The sequence below is a fragment of the Denticeps clupeoides genome, chromosome 11 (genome assembly GCF_900700375.1).
Source record: "Denticeps clupeoides chromosome 11, fDenClu1.1, whole genome shotgun sequence".
NCBI lineage: Eukaryota > Metazoa > Chordata > Actinopteri > Clupeiformes > Denticipitidae > Denticeps > Denticeps clupeoides.
The window spans coordinates 1,677,110-1,697,708 of NC_041717.1; the positions used below are offsets into that span (position 1 = coordinate 1,677,110).

The 20,599-nt window shown below is 44.0% G+C and overlaps 1 protein-coding gene across 4 annotated transcripts in view; it reads right to left on the minus strand.

The window, feature by feature from the left end:
• Positions 1–20,599, minus strand: part of emid1 (EMI domain containing 1) — a 50,478-nt gene that overhangs the window by 9,118 nt on the left and 20,761 nt on the right. For all 4 annotated transcript variants that reach the window (XR_003751181.1, XM_028995255.1, XM_028995256.1 and 1 more), the window contains exons 4-10: positions 9,139–9,228; positions 8,850–8,911; positions 8,617–8,746; positions 6,950–6,994; positions 5,844–5,942; positions 1,530–1,625; positions 110–199 (exon numbers count right to left, since the gene is read on the minus strand). Coding sequence is in view for 3 of the 4 variants with exons in the window: in XM_028995255.1 (XP_028851088.1) it covers positions 110–199; positions 1,530–1,625; positions 5,844–5,942; positions 6,950–6,994; positions 8,617–8,746; positions 8,850–8,911; positions 9,139–9,228 (612 nt within the window). In the remaining variant the exon portion in view is untranslated. The remainder of the gene's footprint in view (positions 1–109; positions 200–1,529; positions 1,626–5,843; positions 5,943–6,949; positions 6,995–8,616; positions 8,747–8,849; positions 8,912–9,138; positions 9,229–20,599) is intronic.

Consider the following 20,599-nt stretch of genomic DNA (forward strand, 5'->3'; position numbering starts at 1 on the left):
TTATACAGTCTGTTTATATAATTCCCAACCAGATATAATACAAGTAGATGAAAATGGCTTTCATGTTACGGTCATATAGAAAAAAAGACACAGGAAGCAATAAACTCACCCACAGGTCCTGATGGCCCTGGTGGCCCTTGAGCTGGGATCAGTCTCAGGTCTGGGAATTTATTTGTAATAAGACCGTCTTTTGATTGGCCTGTTGGAAAAAAGGACGTAGCTGTATTTACTCAGATCTGCCAGTAGATGGCAGTACTGCTCAATACATTTAAAGCATTTCCTGTAACCTATACTATGCTCACAAGGACAACATTGAAATAAAAAAATCAACATGAATAATGCTCGCTCATTTGGACGCACTGATAATCAGGTTTAAATATGGTACTTAATTTTAAAGTGAAGTGATTGTCATTGTGAAACACTGCAGCACAGCACACGGTGCACACAACAAAATGTGTCCTCTGTGTTCAACTGTCACCCTTAGTGAGCAGCGTGTGGGATGGTGCTTGCTCTGTGGCACCTCGGAGGATCGGGATTTGAACCGGAAACCTTCTATATCGGAACATATCTATTGATCCTCATCATTTTTTTCCCAAATCTCATCATGTTCCACACTTTGTGAAAGGACCAAATAATTCATTATATCAGCCATACCAGTACCTCTGCAGAAAGACAAAATCATTAACTCTTTTGCCTCTACTTCGCTCTCAATGCTCCCTTTGTGTGCAGAATTGCAGGAACTCTGTTTTGACTTGAGCTTCTCGCGCTCACCTTCATCTCCTCCTTTCCCATCTCTTATTGTGTCTTGCCCGACACAAAAGCACACAGGAGATTAGAAGCAGCGGGTTTCCATACCAACTCACTGGCCCTCCTGTGTGGGAAGGTGAGTTTAGAAACTGAATTTATTATAGCTGCAAAAGATCTCTGCTCCCAGCCCCTTCACTGCAGACGGGAAAAGTCAATAAGTCCGTGCTTCTTACAGGAAGTCCAGCACAGTAGAATCAGGCTATTGTTCTGTCCATGTCTCTCCTTTATCTCGTTCACGTCTTGCCGTTATCTCAGCCCTGATCCCTCCCCCCATCCCCCAACTGCCGGGACCTTGACTGAGAACTGATTAACACCCCCCTCCCAGCCACCTCACACCCTGCACAGCTGGCCACATCTGGAAGTGGTTGAGTGACATCAGCTGCAGACAGGTCCTTTTTCCCATCATGACCCCCCCCCCCCCTCTTTACTTAGTAACCTTCCATTTTGTTGATTGTGAGAAAGAAACATTAGATATGTGCCAATCTGAAAACTCTCTGAAAACTCTCTCATCCTGTAAATCAAAGTTCTAAGACTACTGTACATTACATGACACAAAACAACACGAGTTGGACCTGCAGTTAAAGAGGACTTGACCACCTACAGTGAGCAATAAATGGTTAAGAAGGTGTCCTTAGTTGGAATCAGCACCATCAGAGCTATATTTTATAAACCCTCATACACACATTATATGCGACAGGAAAAGAATAAAGGAAACAGCATACCTGCATCTGGTTCAAGAGCAGCAGCTGGAGACCCAGGGGGTCCAGGAGGACCAGGCAATCCCCTGTCTCCAGGTAGTCCTGGTGAACCACGCGGGCCTGGAAAAAATATCAAAGCGGAATCATGTCCGTGTTTTTTGTCTTTCGCTTCCTCCATGTGGGAATTCACCTCACGCTGTTCCTTTATTTAAAGCTATATCTTGGTGTTTGTGCATGCTGCTTTCCTCTAACACTCTCTTTTAAATTGTTTCTTTCTTTGGTTCTGAGTCAAGTCTTTTGTCATCTCCACTTAGAAGTCATGAAGGGCTGTTTGTCTGTTTGCTGACAAGGTGTTTGGATTTCTAAAACTTGATCCTTGAAAAAGGTCTGTAGCTGAGCACAGTGTCATGCCATGTGGGAGAAGGAGGGATGAGGCTCAAACCCTGGGCATATTTTTAATAAACACAGACTACAACTCAAGAGAAAACACACAGCATTCAGTGAGTAACACCCAAACATCCACAATGCATCACACCACGACTTATTAAAGGTCCCAATCAACCACATCGAACAATTGGCAGCTGTGGGTGATCGGAACCCATGTACTCATGTGACATAGTGCCAGGGACACCTAGGCGTCACACACTATTTGGACATCCTGACCATCATGGCGCCATCCCACCACCAGACCCACTCAGGGCGCAAGGACGACCAAGGGTCAGGCCTCCTGGAAGCAGTCGAACACCCAGTATAAATACCGTTCGGCCATCTTGCCCACTCTTTGTAGAATTGTTTCGCATTGATGCCAGCCTTTCTCTAAAATGAACCCATTGCTATTGCCTTTCTGTTCCTTGATGATTGCCACCACATTGACTATGACCATTGGACGCCTTTAGACACTGCCACGAATGTTGTTGACAGCTCCTTCTGTCCCTCACGCTCTGACTGTATAAGCCTACCCCAGTCCTGTCGCTCTCGGTTCTGACCCACGTACCCGAAGCCTGCTGCTTTTGCCTTCTCCCCTGCCCCGTTAATACCAAGCCGTGCACCACCTCCCAGCCTCTCAGCCCCTCTCCTCGCTGCGGCGCCTTCACGCTCCTGCTCCCCTTACTCCCAGACTCCAGCTCCAGTCATAGCTCTGCTCGCCTTGTTGCTGTGCACGTTCCAATTGCTCCTCTGTCCCCTCCTGTGAAGGCTATGTTTGTTAGTGCGCCGCTGGACTCGAACTCTGACAAGTTCACAAGTTCCTCCAACTTTTCGGTTGGTTGAAGCTGGTCTAGGATAGGACTAGGACAGGTGTTGCCAAAACATATTACATGACCTCTGATCATCATCTCAGGTCCCTTTTCCGCTCTCAAACTTCTATTGCAACAGTTCTTCTTCCCAGCACATCTGGCATTGTTCCAAGCTAGAATCTGAGCCAATGACCTTCAATACTTCCGTCTGTTCAGTGACAATTAGACATCTCTTTTAACATCAAGTGTTGAATGAAACCTGAAATATTTTAATTCCATGCAGTACGTTGCAGTCTAATGAGCATCTTCTCCTGTAGGAACTTCTTGACATTCAACATATAACACTCCATTGCCAGCACAGTCCATGCTATAGTTTTCTATATTCAGATCAAGCGAATAAATGGGCAATGTGTTTGGAGGCCCTACTTTGCTTCATAGGAACAGTGCTGAGTATCTTCTGAGGGAAGGTGGAAGGAAGGAGAAAGGGAAAGAGGAGAGCTGAATGGCGCATCGAGTTTCAATGCTTCACAATGAACGTACGTGTGTAGAGGTATGTGAGTGAGTAGAGTAATTGTGCTTGTGTGTGTGTGGGCTAAGTATGCTGGTAATGAGCAGTAGAGGAAGCCCATCATGTCTGTGCCCAGCACACTTACAGGGGGACCTGGGAAAGCTCAAATAAACACCGTTAAACACCACTGCATATTAGCAGCTCTAGTGTGTAATAAATGAAGTGCTGGCCAGCAGCCGCAGAAGTGTGTGTGTGTGTGTGTGTGTGTGTGTGTGTGTCGGAGTGTGCACACACACTCCCGACCAGCTGCTCTCCAACACTGGCTCTTAATTTAGACAGGGAAGAAAGGGGAAGAAAAGAGAGCAAAAATATGACATGACACGGTGATGGAGGAGTGCAGCTCCCCAATAAAACCCAAACAGGCACACACACACCCTCAGCAGGGCACCTCTGACATCACCGTTTACACCCGTCTGAGGTAATGCAGATTTCTACACCTCCGTCCTTCTCTGGACCACTGCTGATCGAGTCCTGATGTAATCTTCAATCATGCACACTGGCCCAATACGGCGCTGGAGAGGCCACAACATTCATTATACTCACACACTTACTAACATGTTGTGTCTGTCAAGCAATAACCACTGGGTTAAATGGGCATGTGTGTGTGTGTGTGGTGTCTGGTTTCCCTTGTCCAGGAAGCATGTGTTTCCGCTGTTTGCTGGCTCTGAGAAAAACAGGACGTTGTTTATTCTGCACACGTACTCACGCGTATTTTACACAGACTACATCCACGGTCACAAACTCTCCTGATCCTCCAAGCACACGCATTTTTACAAGCATCTCGTGTCCATCTCAGTGCGTATCTCAGAGCTCCAGCTGCAGCCTTTGAACACTTCAGCAGGACTTCACGTGAACAGGCGCAGGGGAAAGAAGGGCTTTAAAAGAAAACAATAAAACCACGGACATATGGAAGAAATAAGGAGCCGAGGCTTGTATACATAGCTCATGATCATCTCAGATTGGATTCATATGGCAGTTCCTAGAGAGAGAGAGAGAGAGTTTGGGGGAGAGGAGCAAGGAACCCCCCGAAAACGAAAACCCTCATGGGTGAAAGGTCAAGCAGGGAGGGAGTCTGTAAATGTTGCGATAAAAAGCCTTCTCTCCACGTGTCGCAAGTCAACAGTGTAACAACACCACAGCAAAGTTTGATTTTCTCTTAATACATTTCCGTGCAGGTTGGTGGTTTTACCAAAGCCACATGGCAGCACCATGGTCATCATCTCAAAGAGCATGATTTGCTGTGTGTACAAAGAAGATGATTTCTCTCTGAAGGCCGGGCACAAATGTTTTTGGATGATGCCTGTAACCCCTGCCTGACTCAGCGATTTCCTAACTCAGTGGATCTTATGGTGGAAAAATGGCAGGGAAAGCAGCACATTCTTGTAGGTTAGAGCTCACGCTGTCTGCAGAGTGGATGTTATTCATGGCATAGGGACACGTGAGTCTTTGTAATGACCTTGGGTGTGTTTAGGATGGGTTGAGATTCACTGATCTAGAGGAACTCTGTTCGCAGGGCACAAAGAATGATATAAAAAGTCATCTCAAAGCAGAAATTGCAAAAAAATGAATTTAAAAAGCGCTTCAAGATGTTTTGTCGTCCCAGTGGGAACATTACAATTAAATTATGCTAGAATGTTGAATTATATCATGATGTAATATATAATGATATGTAAAAAACTCATTCATGTGGGTTCCACATAGACATAGAATAAAACAGAATTATGGAACTGATAATGAGGCAAAACCTCTCATTTTAATCCAATGTACAGTACAGGCCAAAAGTTTGGATACACCTTCTCATTCAATGTGTTTTCTTTATTTTCATGACCATTTACGTTCTCACTGAAGATTCTCACTGAAGGCATCAAAACTATGAATGAACACATGTGGAGTTATGTACTTAACAAAAAGTGGAGACCTGGCCTCCACAGTCACTGGACCTGAACCCAATCCAGATGGTTTGAGGTGAGCTGCACCGCAGATTGAAGGCAAAGGGACCAACAAGTGCTAAACACCTCTGGCAACTCCTTCAGGACTGTTGGAAAAGCATTTCAGGTGACGACCTCTTGAAGCTCATCGAGAGAATGCCAAGAGTGTGCAAAGCAGTTATCAGAGCAAAGAAACTAGAATATAAAACATGTTCTCAGTTATTTCACCTTTTTTTGTTAAGTACATAACTCCACATGTGTTAATTCATAGTTTTGATGCCTTCAGTGAGAATCTACCAACGTAAATGGTCATGAAAATAAAGAAAACACATTGAATGAGAAGGTGTCCAAACTTTTGGATTGTAATGAATTTACTTCAAAATATGAAAAGATGCTATAATGAATTTGATGTCAGAATCTTTCAAATTTGTATAATGGTAAACCATAATAATAATAATGATTTATTCTGCATTCATTTCAACTGAAATATAAGACAGATATGCACCTAGCAACAAATCACACAGTTTAATGCACCTTCTCCACTGAAAGCACAATGTAATTTAAATATTGTCTGCCTGTGTGGGTAGGTAGGTGTAAATTGGATTACCAGCTGGTCCAGGTATTCCTCGTGTCCCTGGAGATCCAGATGGACCTTTCACACCAGCCTCTCCCCTTGGCCCAGGAAACCCTCGAGAACCTGGTTTCCCTGGGGAATGAGCAGTAACGAAATCAATTATTTATGAAGTAGCCCTTTTCTGTATTGTGTAATTTCTACTATAATTCACATCCTGCAGTGTAACAGTGATTCCTGGTATACAACATATCCTTCCAATGTATGTTTTTATGTGGCACAAACTGTTCACTAGGTAATTGTCAGACTTATATATATTTACAGACAATATTGTAAATATGTTTAAAGGTCCCCTAATATGAAATTTTCACTTTCTGAGATTACTTAACATTTAAGTTCATTTATACGAGTTCCCCTAGCCTGGTCCTCCACAGGCTAGAAATTACAATACGTGTAAAGAGTGTTATATTCTGCTTCACCATTCAGAGAGCAGCAGCTCAGACAGTTGGATCTGGAATTTGTCCCCTTATGTCGTGATAAGGGGAAAGGTTACCTCCCCTTTCTTATGATTTGTCCATCCAGAGAATTTCCCACCCGATCCAGTAAAAAAGTAGATCCACTGACCGACCGTCACACAAACATGTGAAGCATTACAGTTGCTCTGTGACAAAAAATTATTTTTTAGTTCGTCATGCAAATTTTGATAAGAGACTTCAGATACAGAATTAGCGGAAGTGAAGTGATTGTCATTGTGAAACACTGCAGCACAGCACACGGGGTCCTCTGTGTCCTCTGCTTTTAACCCTCACCCTGAGCAGTGGGGAGCCATGACAGGCGCCCGGGGACCAGTGTGTGGGGATGGCACCTTGGCGGCTCGGGATTTGAACCAGCAACCTTCTGATTACGGGGCCGCTTCCTTAACCGCTAGGCGACTACTGCCACAATTAGGGAGTCAATAAGACCAATAAAAAAAGCAAAAAATATATATAATAATAGGGCACCTTTAAGTTTGTCACCCAATGACAGCTATTAGAATATCATCAATAATGTTACAGATTTGCTGCCAACAGTTGCTGTCATGCGGAGGTAAAATAAGAGACAGGACAACTCTGTGTATTTCTCAAATACACTGACAGACTCACCGTCACGGCCAGGCGTTCCGTCTCTCCCTTTCTCACCCTGTGGGCCTATTGGAAAGAGTGGAAAACACAAAGTAAGATGAAATCAACCCTGAACCTGACTTCACCTGACAGAAAGTCTGACCAATGGCAGCCTAACCATCTCAAGGTGGTCAGAACTGAAAGCATCTGTCTGACAGGAGAGGTGAAGGCCTTTGTCTGGAGCAAATAATGACCTCATCACCAGCTCAGCACCATTCTGCATGTCGGCTTTGAGATCATCGGTAATTGATAAAGACGGTGCTCTCTGTGGGGGACCAGTGGGATCACTGAAATCTGGACAGGCCAGGCACAGTGGCCACCCTGAGATCAAAGCCCCCATCTTCACCCCGCTGCAGCCTTAACATGAAATGGTTTTTAAAAAAAGAAAAGAATGACCCTAAAACTCCCCAAGCTTTATTGACTTTGCTGGGGTGTTTATTTTTCGGAGGAAATCAGATTCATTGGGAGGACAATGAAGTTAAATGAAGTGTCTAAAAGCAGTGCATGGGTGATAAAAGCTGCCCTGCACACTGCATGACCCCCCAGGAGGGGATCAACCAAGTTCCTCTCAGGATTGTCTGGGTTTGCTTTCAGAGAATAAAGGCCCATTTCAACCACCAGCACAACACTACAACCTATTGCACTGCCAGCCTAATGCATCTCTATGGAAACACTGAGAAATGCGCAAACCGAGCAAGATATCTGTCTCTCTCCTGCTGAGACCCAATAATGCATGCCCACACACACACACACATGCAAACTTAAACCAGATAGCCTCCCACTGACATGAACAAAAACTCTAAATCTAACTGCAGAAATTCCCAACATCTGGTGGCGGCGATAAAAGTAAAACCAGGTTCCTTTTCCCCGACATGCATTATAATACGGCAACTGGATTATCTCCCCAGACCCACGGGCTACTGAAGATGAGAACGTAATAGGATGTAAAGGGATACGGCCATGAAAATCCCCCATAATGCAAAGCTAAGAGCTCCCAGCATAATCAGAGCCAAGCACAGGCTGCAATCCAGAACTACAGGAACTGAAACAGAGAAACTCTTGCCAGCAATGTGACCTAAGATGCCCAACATGTGCACATGTGGACTGAGCAAGTAGAAATGCGATTTCAATCTAGCGAGCGTTGTCCAGAACCCGTCGCTTTACAGTCTTGTCACTAGTCGACGTTGCAGATATTTGGGGAACTCATCTGTCACTGGTGTCCTGTGTTCCCTTTGCTAGCCTCAGTCACATAGTCTCAAGATGAAATTAGGTGAGACCTCCTAATGGTAAAAGTTTGTGGAAACGTTCTGAATTTACGGCATCTATCAGACGCCCTCATCCAGAGTGCCTTAAAATCACAATTTACAGGGACAGTTCCCCTGGAGACAGTCCCCCTGAGCAAGTGTCTTGCTCAGAAATACAATGGTAGTAAGTGGGGTTTGAACCTGGGACCTTGTGGTCGTATTTTGTAACACATGACCATATTTTACATTTACAGCATTTAGCAGATATTATAAAAAAAAAGTCAGGACAGCATTTCTAAATCACACATGATCAGTTTTTTTTAAATCCCCATTATGTAGCAGGTTTGTGTGGTCCTCAGACTGCAGTGCAACATTAACACCTCTTATGTGCTATGTGGCACCTACCCACAGGGCCTTGTGCCCCAGGAGCACCCTTGGCCTGAGCCGCCCCAATCAGCGAGGACTCAGATACTGTTTCCCCTTTGGCCTGTAGGTGACGATGGGAGGTGCTGTCCAGGCCATTCAGGAGCTGTACCTGAAAGAAAAAGATGGGGATGGAAGCACAGCTAGTGCATTTATGCTGATAAGGCACAGGAAGCTGGCCCTGAGCGTCTGCGTGCAGAAAGAGTGGTTCTTACCTTATTCTCCAGTGTGCTTAGGCGCTCAGACAAGTCAGTCATTCGACTGCAGTTCAGGCAATCTGTAACCGAGAATGGAAAAGGCTATACTTTCTTCCCAAATGTTGTCAGAACGCAATGCCACTTGGCAGCGAATGGCCTGATGGGGATGATCCCAGAGCCCCTGCGAGAGATGGAACTGGTCCAGATATAAAGCCAAGTCCAAACAGGATGCAGTAAACAGGATGTGGAGTTCAGTGGTGAAATGTACTGTGCTCACGAGAGGGCAGATGGAGGACAGGGATCTTACTGGACAGTTGCTCTGGGGGGCTGCTGGGTGCTTTGCGAAGCGTCGATTGTTTCCTCAAAGCCTCCTGGGCCACCGCTTGGATGTCTGGTCCTGGGGAAGATAAAACAGGATGGTATAGAAGGTCAGTTTCCAGACTCTTTCAGCTCATTCATATTGTCCTGGTTACAGTTCTGGGCCCCAAAACAAACCAGGCATGCAAATGCACTGTAGCTGGAGGCAAAGACCAGTCCAGAAACACAGCAGAGCATGGTAATCTAAAATTCAAATGAATGTTCTGTTAATTCACTCTTCTCCAGACACATTGGAGAGGGAGGGAGACAAAGAGAGAACATTTTCTCAGACAAGCAGCGCTTTTTTTGTTATTTTGGCTTCATTATTGCTGAGGTAATGCTGACATAAGCTTTCTGCTTTAACCTTGCCATGGTCTGTTTAGAACATCCATGTGCCGAAAAGCTACAATAACAATGTTCACATGGCACAGTTTCGCCCAGCATGGTCTCTGAGGGGCTGCGGGCCGATCAGCCAGGTCACTCCAAGGGAAGGGGTGATCAGACAGGGCTACAGACACAGGGATGGAGTCAGCCTTCTGCTCTCCATCAAACCATATTCCACATTATATTCCCAATTCCTTATCATTCCAGAAATCCTTTCTGGCAGGCGTGAGATGTAATGACAGTGTTATGGCCATTGTGTTTTGTAGGAGGAGTTGGAAGGGTGAGGATTTGAGGGGGTGAATATGATGAAAACGTGAATATGATGAAGTGTAGGTGGAGCATGAGCAAAACCAACTGCTTCCTTCTCTTGTTAAAGTGGTGAAGCCTGGTTTACTCTCTACCGGGTCAGGGGTGTTTTTGGAGTGAAGTGCCATCTGTGGTCAGACTGGGCGGGGCTTCTGTACCTATTTAACAACCCCAGTGAGATTCAGTGAAGAATCGGTTTGGCACCCAGGGGACCAGCTAATGCAGAAAATTGAAACATAAGTACTGATATTAAAGCAAACTGTTTTGAATATATTACAGTGTTCAGAAACATTGTAAATGGATCTGTTTCTGTGAGAATGATGATGGGTGGTGAGCTTTGGAAAAGCAATGTTATGACCGCAGGTCTGTTTCAGGGTCCAACAGCAGCTCCTACCTTCCAGAGCAGATGCAGGGCCAGAAATACTCTCGTGTTGAGTAAAGCCCCGAGCCTGAACTCTTTCACGGTTTCGTTCTCTAGGCTCCGAACTCCACTCTCCTGAGTGCGGTGCAGTGTGTGCTTACGCCTATCCTTAATGAACCATCCCAACCTCCCCGCTGGAAACGCGTGAGAGTGTTTGACCTCTGACTGCTGTGTGTAGGGGTCTTTGTGTCTGCGAGGAGGTGGTGGGTGAAAGGTTAAATCAGCCATTCTTTATTACACGCATCTCTCTGGATGGGTCCTTAACAACCAAGACCATTATTACCTCAGCGGGGGAGAGAAGGACCACCCCCTCTGGAGTTTCTCACCCACTCACTCACGCTCACTGTCATGAATAACAAAAAACAAGACATTATTAGACTATAATGCACTTGACACTTCTAATTAAAGGAAGGGAAGGTGGTTGGGAGACTCCCAATTCCTCTCAATAATAAAGTCCACCTCAGACGGGCTTTTATTGTAAAACATTAAAACGAATTAAATAGAATAGTGTGCTTCAGCGATATTTAGTAAAAGTTAGCATGCTAACTAGTGCCAGTGGGCCAGCCTGTGTCAAAATTCCACTGTGCAGCTCATGTAGTGACAGTGACGCAGCATTGTGACATTCTGGCCTTCCACTGGATGTCGCCACTAACACAGGACTGTGGGACGGGGATGTGCCATGTTATTCTGTCTGCTTTTTAGTTCCGTCCGTGTGTAATTTCCCCTGTGCACCTCCATACTGAGTTCTGTCTGTTTTTGCTGTCTAAACTTGAATCTGCATCGTTGCAGTGACAGATGACAGCATCTGACTCTGAGTAAGCCGAATATTTAAAAATTATTTTATTTATGCATCATATCTGAATCAGTGAGAATCTGATTCAGTGAGAATCAGTGAGAATCTACCAAAGTGAAGTGATGGAAGGGAGAGCAACAAGCTGCTGCAACTGTGTGCGGACCACATTTGGTCCAAACTACAGTTTGGCCCATGAATCAATGTTGAGTTTGTCTTGGCCTCCTTTTACTCCATGAGAATGGAAGAGATTCATTTGAGGGGGAGCGCCTGTCATTTGTTGCCGGTGCTATACTGCCCCCCCCCCCCCCGATTGTGTTCATTTGCACCTTTAAAGGAAAACTAGATTTTTCTAGCATATATTAGATGAATTATATTTTGATGGTTGCACTTTCATTCTCAATGCAGTGAGATCTTAATAGAGAGCCCATTTCCACTCCATTTCCACTACTTTCAACTACTTTTTATTACCAAAGAATCCAGAGTCTTCATACAACAATCAAATGAAATGTTACTTCTTAGTTTGATGATGATTTAGAGCAAATTGGTTTGGCACATCATTTTGCTTATTTCTAGTAAACATTTTGTATTGTTGTTTTTCTATTTAATTGTTTCCAATGTGTGGAACCACAATGTGTGGTTCTAATGTGTCTTTTCCTCAGGAGGCAGGACAGTGTAAAATGGCTATCTCAACCTGTAGAAATGGGGACTGTGTGTGAAAATTGTACAAATGCACTGTGAGACTTTTGTTTACGCGTAGTGTTTATTCGTGTTTACATGTACAGTCCGCAAATGTGCGAGTCCTCAAGTCAAGGCTTGTGTCTGGACGCACAGGTGTGTTTGGCCATTGAGAATGTCCATATGGACATTTCCCTGTAACCGCTTCTGCCTGGCTAAACACCTCAACATTCTTACAGCAGGGATGAATCAGGGGATGGCCAATCCCCATCTAGCTAAACATGACCTTACTCTGACTTAACACCATACAGCCACGATGAAGCCACGACAGCGGTCCCAGAGATTTACAGATGAATATATCATACCACAAACACTCTGGAACTGTAGTGATCAAAAATCATGTCTCGCAATGATGTACATTTTCAGATGACCACTGCTAGCTAAATAACTGCTAAATTGACTTAATAAACTACAATTTTGCAATATTAAACAGTAAGACAAAAGCTGGTTGGGAAACAAGATGGGAAATAAGTGTGTAATAAGTGTGTAACAGGGGTAGCGCCTGTTACCAGTACTCAAATCAGCCATATAGGGTTACCAAATGGTGCTGGGTTTGAGGGGGGGTGGTAACGGTGTAAAATTAGTTATTGATAATCTTTTTAAAGTGCATATTAGTTAATTAACTAATTCATTCATTAATGTAAATAGATAGATTGATCAATGAGTTTTTTTGTTGAAATACAGTTAATTAATGGAGTCTGCCTCCAATGGCCATCCACTTCGTGTCATCTTCCCTGTCACCATCTCCTCTCAGCAGTCCTGCACAAGGCGATCTTCATGCCCTCCTTACCATGTTTGTAAATGCAATTCATATTTGAGTTGATTCCTGACAACTTGTCACGGTCATTGAGTCGTGATATTGACCAGATCATGATCCGCTCTGAGGAAATAAACCAGTTCCTTCCACAGACCTTCACCCTTCTCTCTTGATTCCCATCAGCTCTTTCTGCTCATGTGCTCTCAGTCTCGGCTTTCAGGAAGGACCAGCAATGAGAAAACGCTGAACCCGAACCGATCTGTACTTCTCTATTTCCCTCCATCCATCCTGCTTTCTCTATATTCCTCCTCGCTTTGCCAGTATTGTTTTAAGCTTCAGACCGCTCTTTGTTGTCCAGCCAGCAGCTGTGCAGAGGGAAGGGTGGGTGGGTTATTTATGCAGGATCTCCGGTCACTCAGAGTGAAAGTGGGAGGGAGGGGTGGAACCTGAGACCCTGTGGATGAGCTGAAAGGGCCAGGACAACCTTAGCCACAATATTGATATTTGCATTTATTCATTTGCCTTATCAAAAGTGAAAACTAACTACAGGTTCAGTCTCTTTGAAGCAAAGGCAGTAGCACAAATAGATGGCATTTGACTTTGCAGGGTTACGTGATTCATGAACCTCACTTCCACACTAACCTTGGGTCAGCTGGTTCACAGTGCAGTTTCCTGCTGCTATATAAGACAGAAATAAACTGATAGAAGCAAAAAGCTCTGCTGGCTTGGTAATCTGTAGCTTGTACCAACCCAGTTTGTAAAGTGTGTTGTAGTGGAGTTATTTTCAAGAAAACTAACTTGCCTGATGGCATGATTGACATGTATTACGCACCATACTTCATCGTTCTAGATCATTTAAGGGCAGCGTCCATCTCCTCCCTTCCTCCTTTGTTTCCCTCCGATCTCTACACTCGTAATTGTCCTTGTATTTAGGGTACGTCAGCAGATATGCAAGCGGAACTCTTAACAGGACCACAAATACCACCAAACATGCAGGTTCTCAGCACCTTCTGCTCGTTCTAGTTGGGGAACAAGTGAATGTTAGATTAGTGAACAATCTCCATGTGCTCCATCTTGTGGTGAAGCCCGGGTCTGTAAATGATACTGTGTATTTCCTCATTTTTTAACAATTGGCACAACATGTTACAACAATAAGAATATATCGCAGCCATTAGATGAAGATGAAGCAGACAGCATCTGTATTTTTGTCTGAGGAGCGCAGAAGGACCAGAAGGTGGGTCACAGGTACAGACGGTCTCGTCCATCTGTGTCCTGGTAAGATGCTGTCCTCAGCACCACAGCATTATTAGTGGGCAGGTGCTGCTGGGCCCAGCGGCCGCCTGTTTGTCTCTGTCTGCGTGTGTCTGTGTGCACAGTAGATATGTAATTTTTTGGGCTGGGTGCTCTGTCTCACTCAGCGATGCACCACTGGTACCTGCTGTAGCCTCCAGACCAGCTGGACAAGGCTAACAGGATCCAGACACCATTATTTTAACCCTTCTCTCCTGACCTGTGACCTTCAGTATATAGTGACTGGTGTGTGGGAGGCTGTAATGGGAGGCTGGACGCTGGGCTGAGCGAGAACTGATGTCCAAGGACCACATCCAAACCTCTCCATGCAGTCCTCACACACACAAAGCCATAAAATTTGTAGCATTGCGCCAATCTAGCTTTCTCTAGTCCCATACTGATACCAAGCACTAATCTGATACTATAATTCAATCACGAGGAGACTGAGACTATTCGGTTATTTAAACATCATACTTACAATATTTGACATAAACATAATAATACCCAAATACATATATAGATGGCTTTGGCTTTAAATGTTCACAGTTTTGGTTTTTGCTGAAAAGGAAGATGTTTTTTATTCCCTCCTCAACGTCCAGGAACCCATTCCTTACTGTCCTCAGCCCCTCTGCATTCCCGGTCCCACCATCCAGGCCAGTGGGCATGCTGTGTCGCTGCTGACGGGTGTGTGCATTTGTTAGGACCTCAAACATCTGCTACAAGACATGATACACACACACACACACACACACACACACAAAGCTCAATGGTGTGGGACCCACACTTCACTGCTCTCCCCCCCATTTACAGCCCACCCAGACACACAAGAGACACAAACCATAAATAACACCTGCAATAAAAAAGCATCAGTGTCGTCATTTCAGCCACTCTCTCCCTCTCCTTCTCCTCATTTCCCCTACCTCACCTACAACTTTTCTGGCCTTGAACCGTCTCCCTGTGGTTTCCGGGCCGATTGTTCAGCTTTATGGTGTCTGGAGTCTGGCTCTGCTCCCTCACCGTATTGGAGCGAAAACACATCAGCCCATAAAATGCACACTCTTTAGAAGCAACGTTCCCTCAGCACATGCATCCTGAAAAACACATGCAGTACTTGCAGTGTCTCTAAGGGGGTTAAAATTAGCAGCGGGAGATCAGGGAGACGGAGGAGGGGAGTTGAGACGTGGTGCGGTGGCAGCGGGTGCAGCCGCAGAAACACCCCTCGGCCTCCAAACATTTCCTCCCCGACAGCAGCACCAGATGTCAAAAAAGAGCAGCAGGATGGCTGAAGTTAATTCTAACACACGCATACACACACACGCGCGCGCGCAGGCAAACAGATGCACAGTTACTCGTACTTAGCTTTTATTACAAAAAATGTTAGGTATTATTCTAATAAACGTAACAGCATTTTCAATATCTAATATGTACTAGTATAAGTAGTATCTCTATATTCAGCCATAAATGCTTATTTTTGAACAAGATTTAGGATGGGTGTGTTCAGTACATTCTCGTGTGTGCTTTAAAAGGTGCTGCAAGGCTTTGGACACAAGTTATTTCCAAAAATTGCTGGTAAGGACGCAGTAAATCTGTGCTGCTGTGATAAATATAATGGGTGGTTGTTAGATTAAGTATTTCGAGAGTTTTCTCAAAACAAAATTGATGCTTATTCTTTATTCAATGGTGTAACAAAATGTCTAGCCTACAGTGCAGCTTCACACCCTTTTAGATATCTCAGGAAACTTCAATTTAATCAATATTGAGGGACTGTCTAAAACAAAATTCCTTGCGACCAGATGGAAGCGTTGTCTGATATGTTGTCCAAACGAAGACACGCTGTTTTAACTACTCTCCACTCCTTGGACTTTTTGGCACTAACCAAGACTTGGATATTCCCTCAGAATACAGCTACACCTGCTGCCCTCTCTTCTGCCTATACTTTCTCCCACACTCCTGGGAAAACTGGGAGAGGTGGTGGTACTGGCCTCTTACTATCACGCAATTGGTCCTTCAGACCACCACTTCTCACATATCTTAAAATCTCTTCTTTTGAGTTCCATGGAGTCTCAGTTTCTTCTATAGTGAACATCCTTCTCGTCATCATATATTGCCCTCTGGGTCACTTCAGGATCAATGTCAAATTTTAAGTCAACTTTATTGTCATCTCACCATATACAAGTACACAGAAAGACAAGATTACAAAGCTGTGGGGATCAAGACAAACTAGACAAACCAGGCGGACATGCAGCATCAGTATGATAATATATCAGTGTATGGATCTATTTAGTATATAGTGTATATGGTATATGGTATTCTATGATAATAAGTGTGGTAGTAGTGATGTGATAATAATAATAACACAGCAGCACAATGTGAGGTAGTAAGAGATTAAAGGGCAGTTCTGTTGTTCAGTTTCTAATGTGCAGTTTGCATAAAAATCATCCATGCTTATCAGTCCCAGCACAGCCGTGATTCACCACGCCTCCCTGTGGTGCTCCAGTGCTCAGTCTGATGATGGAGGAGGTGTGGCCACCCATCCGAACTGCCTGGGGCATGTATGTGAGGAAGCCCAGGACCCAGTTGCAGAGAGCGGTGTTCAGACCAAGCCCGCTTCAGTTTCACAACTGGGTTTTGATAAATGATTGTGTTGAATGCAGAGTTGAAATCTATGAATAACATCTTGACATATAAGTCTTTCTTGTCAAGATGTGTCAAGGTGAGCTGAAAGCTAGATTGGTGCATTCCTACAAATTTTATGCTTTGTGTGTGTGAGGACTGCATGGAGAGGTTTGGAGGTGGTCCTGAGCAGCCTTCCACACACCAGTCACTATATACTGAAGGTCATAGGTCAGGAGTTGAAATAATGGTTAACTTAGTGTCTTTAATCTTCCACTAAACAAACTCCAATTGTCTTCCCTCCTTCCCCTTATCCACTCTTTCTCCTTGGCCAATAGCAGCAAACCTTCCACACACAAAGGAGGGAATGTCCTAGACTTGGTCTTCAGTCTTCCCTTCCCAACTACTGACCTTTCTTCCACACAGCTTCACATCTCTGAACATCATTTTCTGTCCTTCACCCTCAATCTACCTACTTTATCCAAGACTAACCATCCTTCATTCGACACAATCCTCACTCTGTCTCACCTTCACCTGTATCTTCCTGCACTCTTTCACATCTTCCAACCTACTCCTATTCTTCCAACTCGAAACCTCTGGCCACAACTCTCAAAAACTCCAAAACATATTCTCATCTCTACTCAACCCTCCAACTCTTCCTGTCCCATCTTCCATAACTGCTGAAGATTTCACAGGGAAGATTGAGCAAATCTGCCAGACATTCTCCACCATCACAACCCCTGCTCTACCCTCTGAAGACTCGCCGACTACTCTAGAACAAAATTTGAAGCTTACATCAGATGAAATCCTCCAGATCATGTCTACATACAATCCAACCACCTGTCCACTCAACGATGCTCCAAACAATCTCTCCTGACCTTATCCCCTTCATCTGGTCATGTTCCATCTGTCTTAAAAACAGCCAGGGTTCTTCCAATCGTAAAGAAACCCACCGCTGACCCTGCAGACATCAACAACTGTTGACCATTGTCTCTTTTCTCGTTTCTTTGCAAAGTCCTTGGAAAAAAACATGGGGAGAATTTCTTGTAGTTGCTGCAGCACAACCACGAACGTGTTATCCGCCATTGCTGTATGTGTGACGTGTTAGAGGTTAAAGGACAGGTTGAAGGTTGGGATAATACGTCCGCTTTTTCACAAAGAAAAAGCCGCATTATGGTCCACACGGATAAACGGAAAAGAAAAATTCACTCTGGAACATAAGTGTTCTGGGTCGACTTGTGTGGACAGGGCCTGAAATACCTGTGTCAGTGTATAAAGTTAGGGGTGTGTGTGAGCCTGTGTGTGTTTCTGTGTATTTGTGTGTCCTGGTTCTTGGCCCATCTCCTTTTGTCAGTGCTGTGATGCTGTTAGCGACAGCTGTGTGTCTGGACTGAGAGGGGAGCGGCTTGTAGGCCCACATGAGACGGAGTGGCTGACCACAGCAGTTAAAAGCACCCTAATTCTCCCCAAGGCCGCAGTCACCAGTGCCTGAAAAACAACTTGCCTAGAAACACTGCCAAGCAACCTCAACACACAAACGAAATCTGCAGCCAGAGACATTTTTACTTAAGTGTACATAAAGCCATTGCTCACTGAAAAAAATGTATGATTCACCCAATATACAGTTATTAAACTATGACAAAAAAAAAACATTATTAGCCATATTTATTTGTGTAAAATCCTCAATATGTATGATGAGTCCTTAAAAAATGGATTGTGCTACTTGAAAAACTAAATAATTAAAAATTGACTGTCAAGCCAACGTTTTTATTATATTGGAATTTGGTATTTGCCAGATATGCTTCTGATGGAAATAATGAGCTTTTCCAGGATATATGGTTCCATGAAAAAATGTATATAGGTTGTAGGACAACTTGCCCACTCATTCCCACATATGGGAATACAAGGACACCAGAGTGCAATAATTAACGCTGCAAGTGACATCTTTTCATTCTGCAGCTGTATGAATTGGAATAGTGTGCCGTGCAAAGCCCATAAACCATCAACACGTTTGGCTGTGCACATATATAAACCCCTTCTTGTAATAAACCATCCAACATGAGTTCCAGTTTCTGTCTCCTCTGACTTGTCAGATTTCAATATTACTGTCTCCTAAAACTACATAGAACTGTTTTTTTTTTTTTTATTGAAATGAGTGCATGTATGTGTGTGTGTGTGTGTGTGTGTGTGTGTGATTTGTCAGGGTATGTCCAACAAAAACACACGGCAGCACAAATGGATGTGACCTCCCAGCCGTGGCTGAAGCACTGAAACATGCTGTCCCTTTGGCAGCAGCCGCAAGTGCCACAGCCCATTGTCAAAATGTGTTGGACGCTGCTGCTCACGTTTGTCCTGTGAGGTAACAACTGTTAGCAGCAGCAACAGGCAAACTCGCACCTTCCAAAGCAAACCCAAACAGCCTGAGGCAGGACCACGGAAATGGGGAGCCACAGCAGGCCGTACGGCTCCACGGTTCCAACGCAAGGATGCAGGCAGATCAGCTTTATCAGTGATCCATGCACACTGTAGAGGAAAAACAATTACAGCTGCCAGCATTTTTCCACTCGACACTTTACACTGCTTGTTAGAAAGTGAGCGTCATGTTCTAGTTTGGTCATTATAAATCAAACGTCTATTACCAAGCCATTGCCACCATTGCCAACTGAGCGACTCTGTGACATTTTCCCAAAAAGCAACAAATCTAGTGATATTTTTGCACCCTCAGCTGCGTTTTAACAGGATGTATCCATATTGGGTAAAGGGTAGGAGAAAAGTAAACGCTGCCATGATGATGAAAGTGAAGTGATTGTCATTGTGATCTGTATTCACTGCTTCTCTGTAAAGTTAAGATACTTCCTGTAGGAAGTAGTTGGCAAAACAACTTATCCATTGCATTTAGAACAGAACAGGCACAGACAGCGTTTCCCGTTCCAGTCTCTGTCCGCCTGTTAATACCTAGAGGAGATTCCTTCAGCTTGACTGATGTTTGGGTTTAAAAAAAAATCTTAGACATTGCACATTTAAAGACATGTGTGATAAAAGAAAGTGAAACAAAAACTGAACCATTATAAAATAAACTCTGATATAATAATAACTCTGTTTCACAGTCTACATTGGTCCACACCAATCATCAGTTACAGTAAACAAATCTGAATGTGTAGACATTTCTTCATAATTCTGTACTCTGTTATTTTAATGGTAAGGGGACAGTGGGGTGCTCTAGTCAAAACACAATGTAAAATGTAATGAGGTCTGGAGGTCTGGCCCATGACCACGACCCCAGAGAACCTGTCACTGTTAGTATGAATGTTTAATGAACGGGAATTTTTTTTTTATTGTGCTACTTAGTTGAACTAGTTGATACCCAGTCAAGTGAGCATAAAATTTACAAAAGCCCACATTACACCAATCGACCCACAAACCCACATAAACACACATGCACACACACACACACACACACACACACACATACACACATACACATTACTTTACTTGCACACAAGAAGCTGAGTATGAAGTTGTACCACACATTCCACAGTGTCTTTCTACAGCTTTGAGGGATTAGTACCCGCTTAGTTAAGAGGGCCAGCAGTCTTCATCAAAGCTTGTGGAACCTCAAGTCCCAGGAGGTGCTACAGACCTCAGCATGGTCAGCTAAAAAAAAAACGATCCTATGTGACCACATGTCATGGGGAACATTTTGAGCTCTAACTACTTTAAAACTGAAAGGGCCCTGTGTTGGCTAAAATCAGTCTTCATGAGTGTTGATTGGTTGGTAGAAAGACCCAACTGTTTTCAATTAACCAGGCATGAAAAAGTGGAACAACAACTCTGTCTTTTTTTAACACAAATGACAAATTATAATCTTTTCAGTCTGGCTTTAGACAAAACCATAGTACAGAAACTGCCCTACTGAAAATCTTCTGACCAGGTGTAAGGGAGAAGATCTCCCTGTGCAGGACAGCCGAGCGGTGATAGTGGGAAGACGACAGGAAGTGGATGGCAATTCCGTTTATTCAATTATATTATATCAATAAATACAGTTTTAAAAATAGAAATAATAAAACGTAAGTCAGCCACAAATAAAATTGGCAAAAAAAAATCCTCTCTCT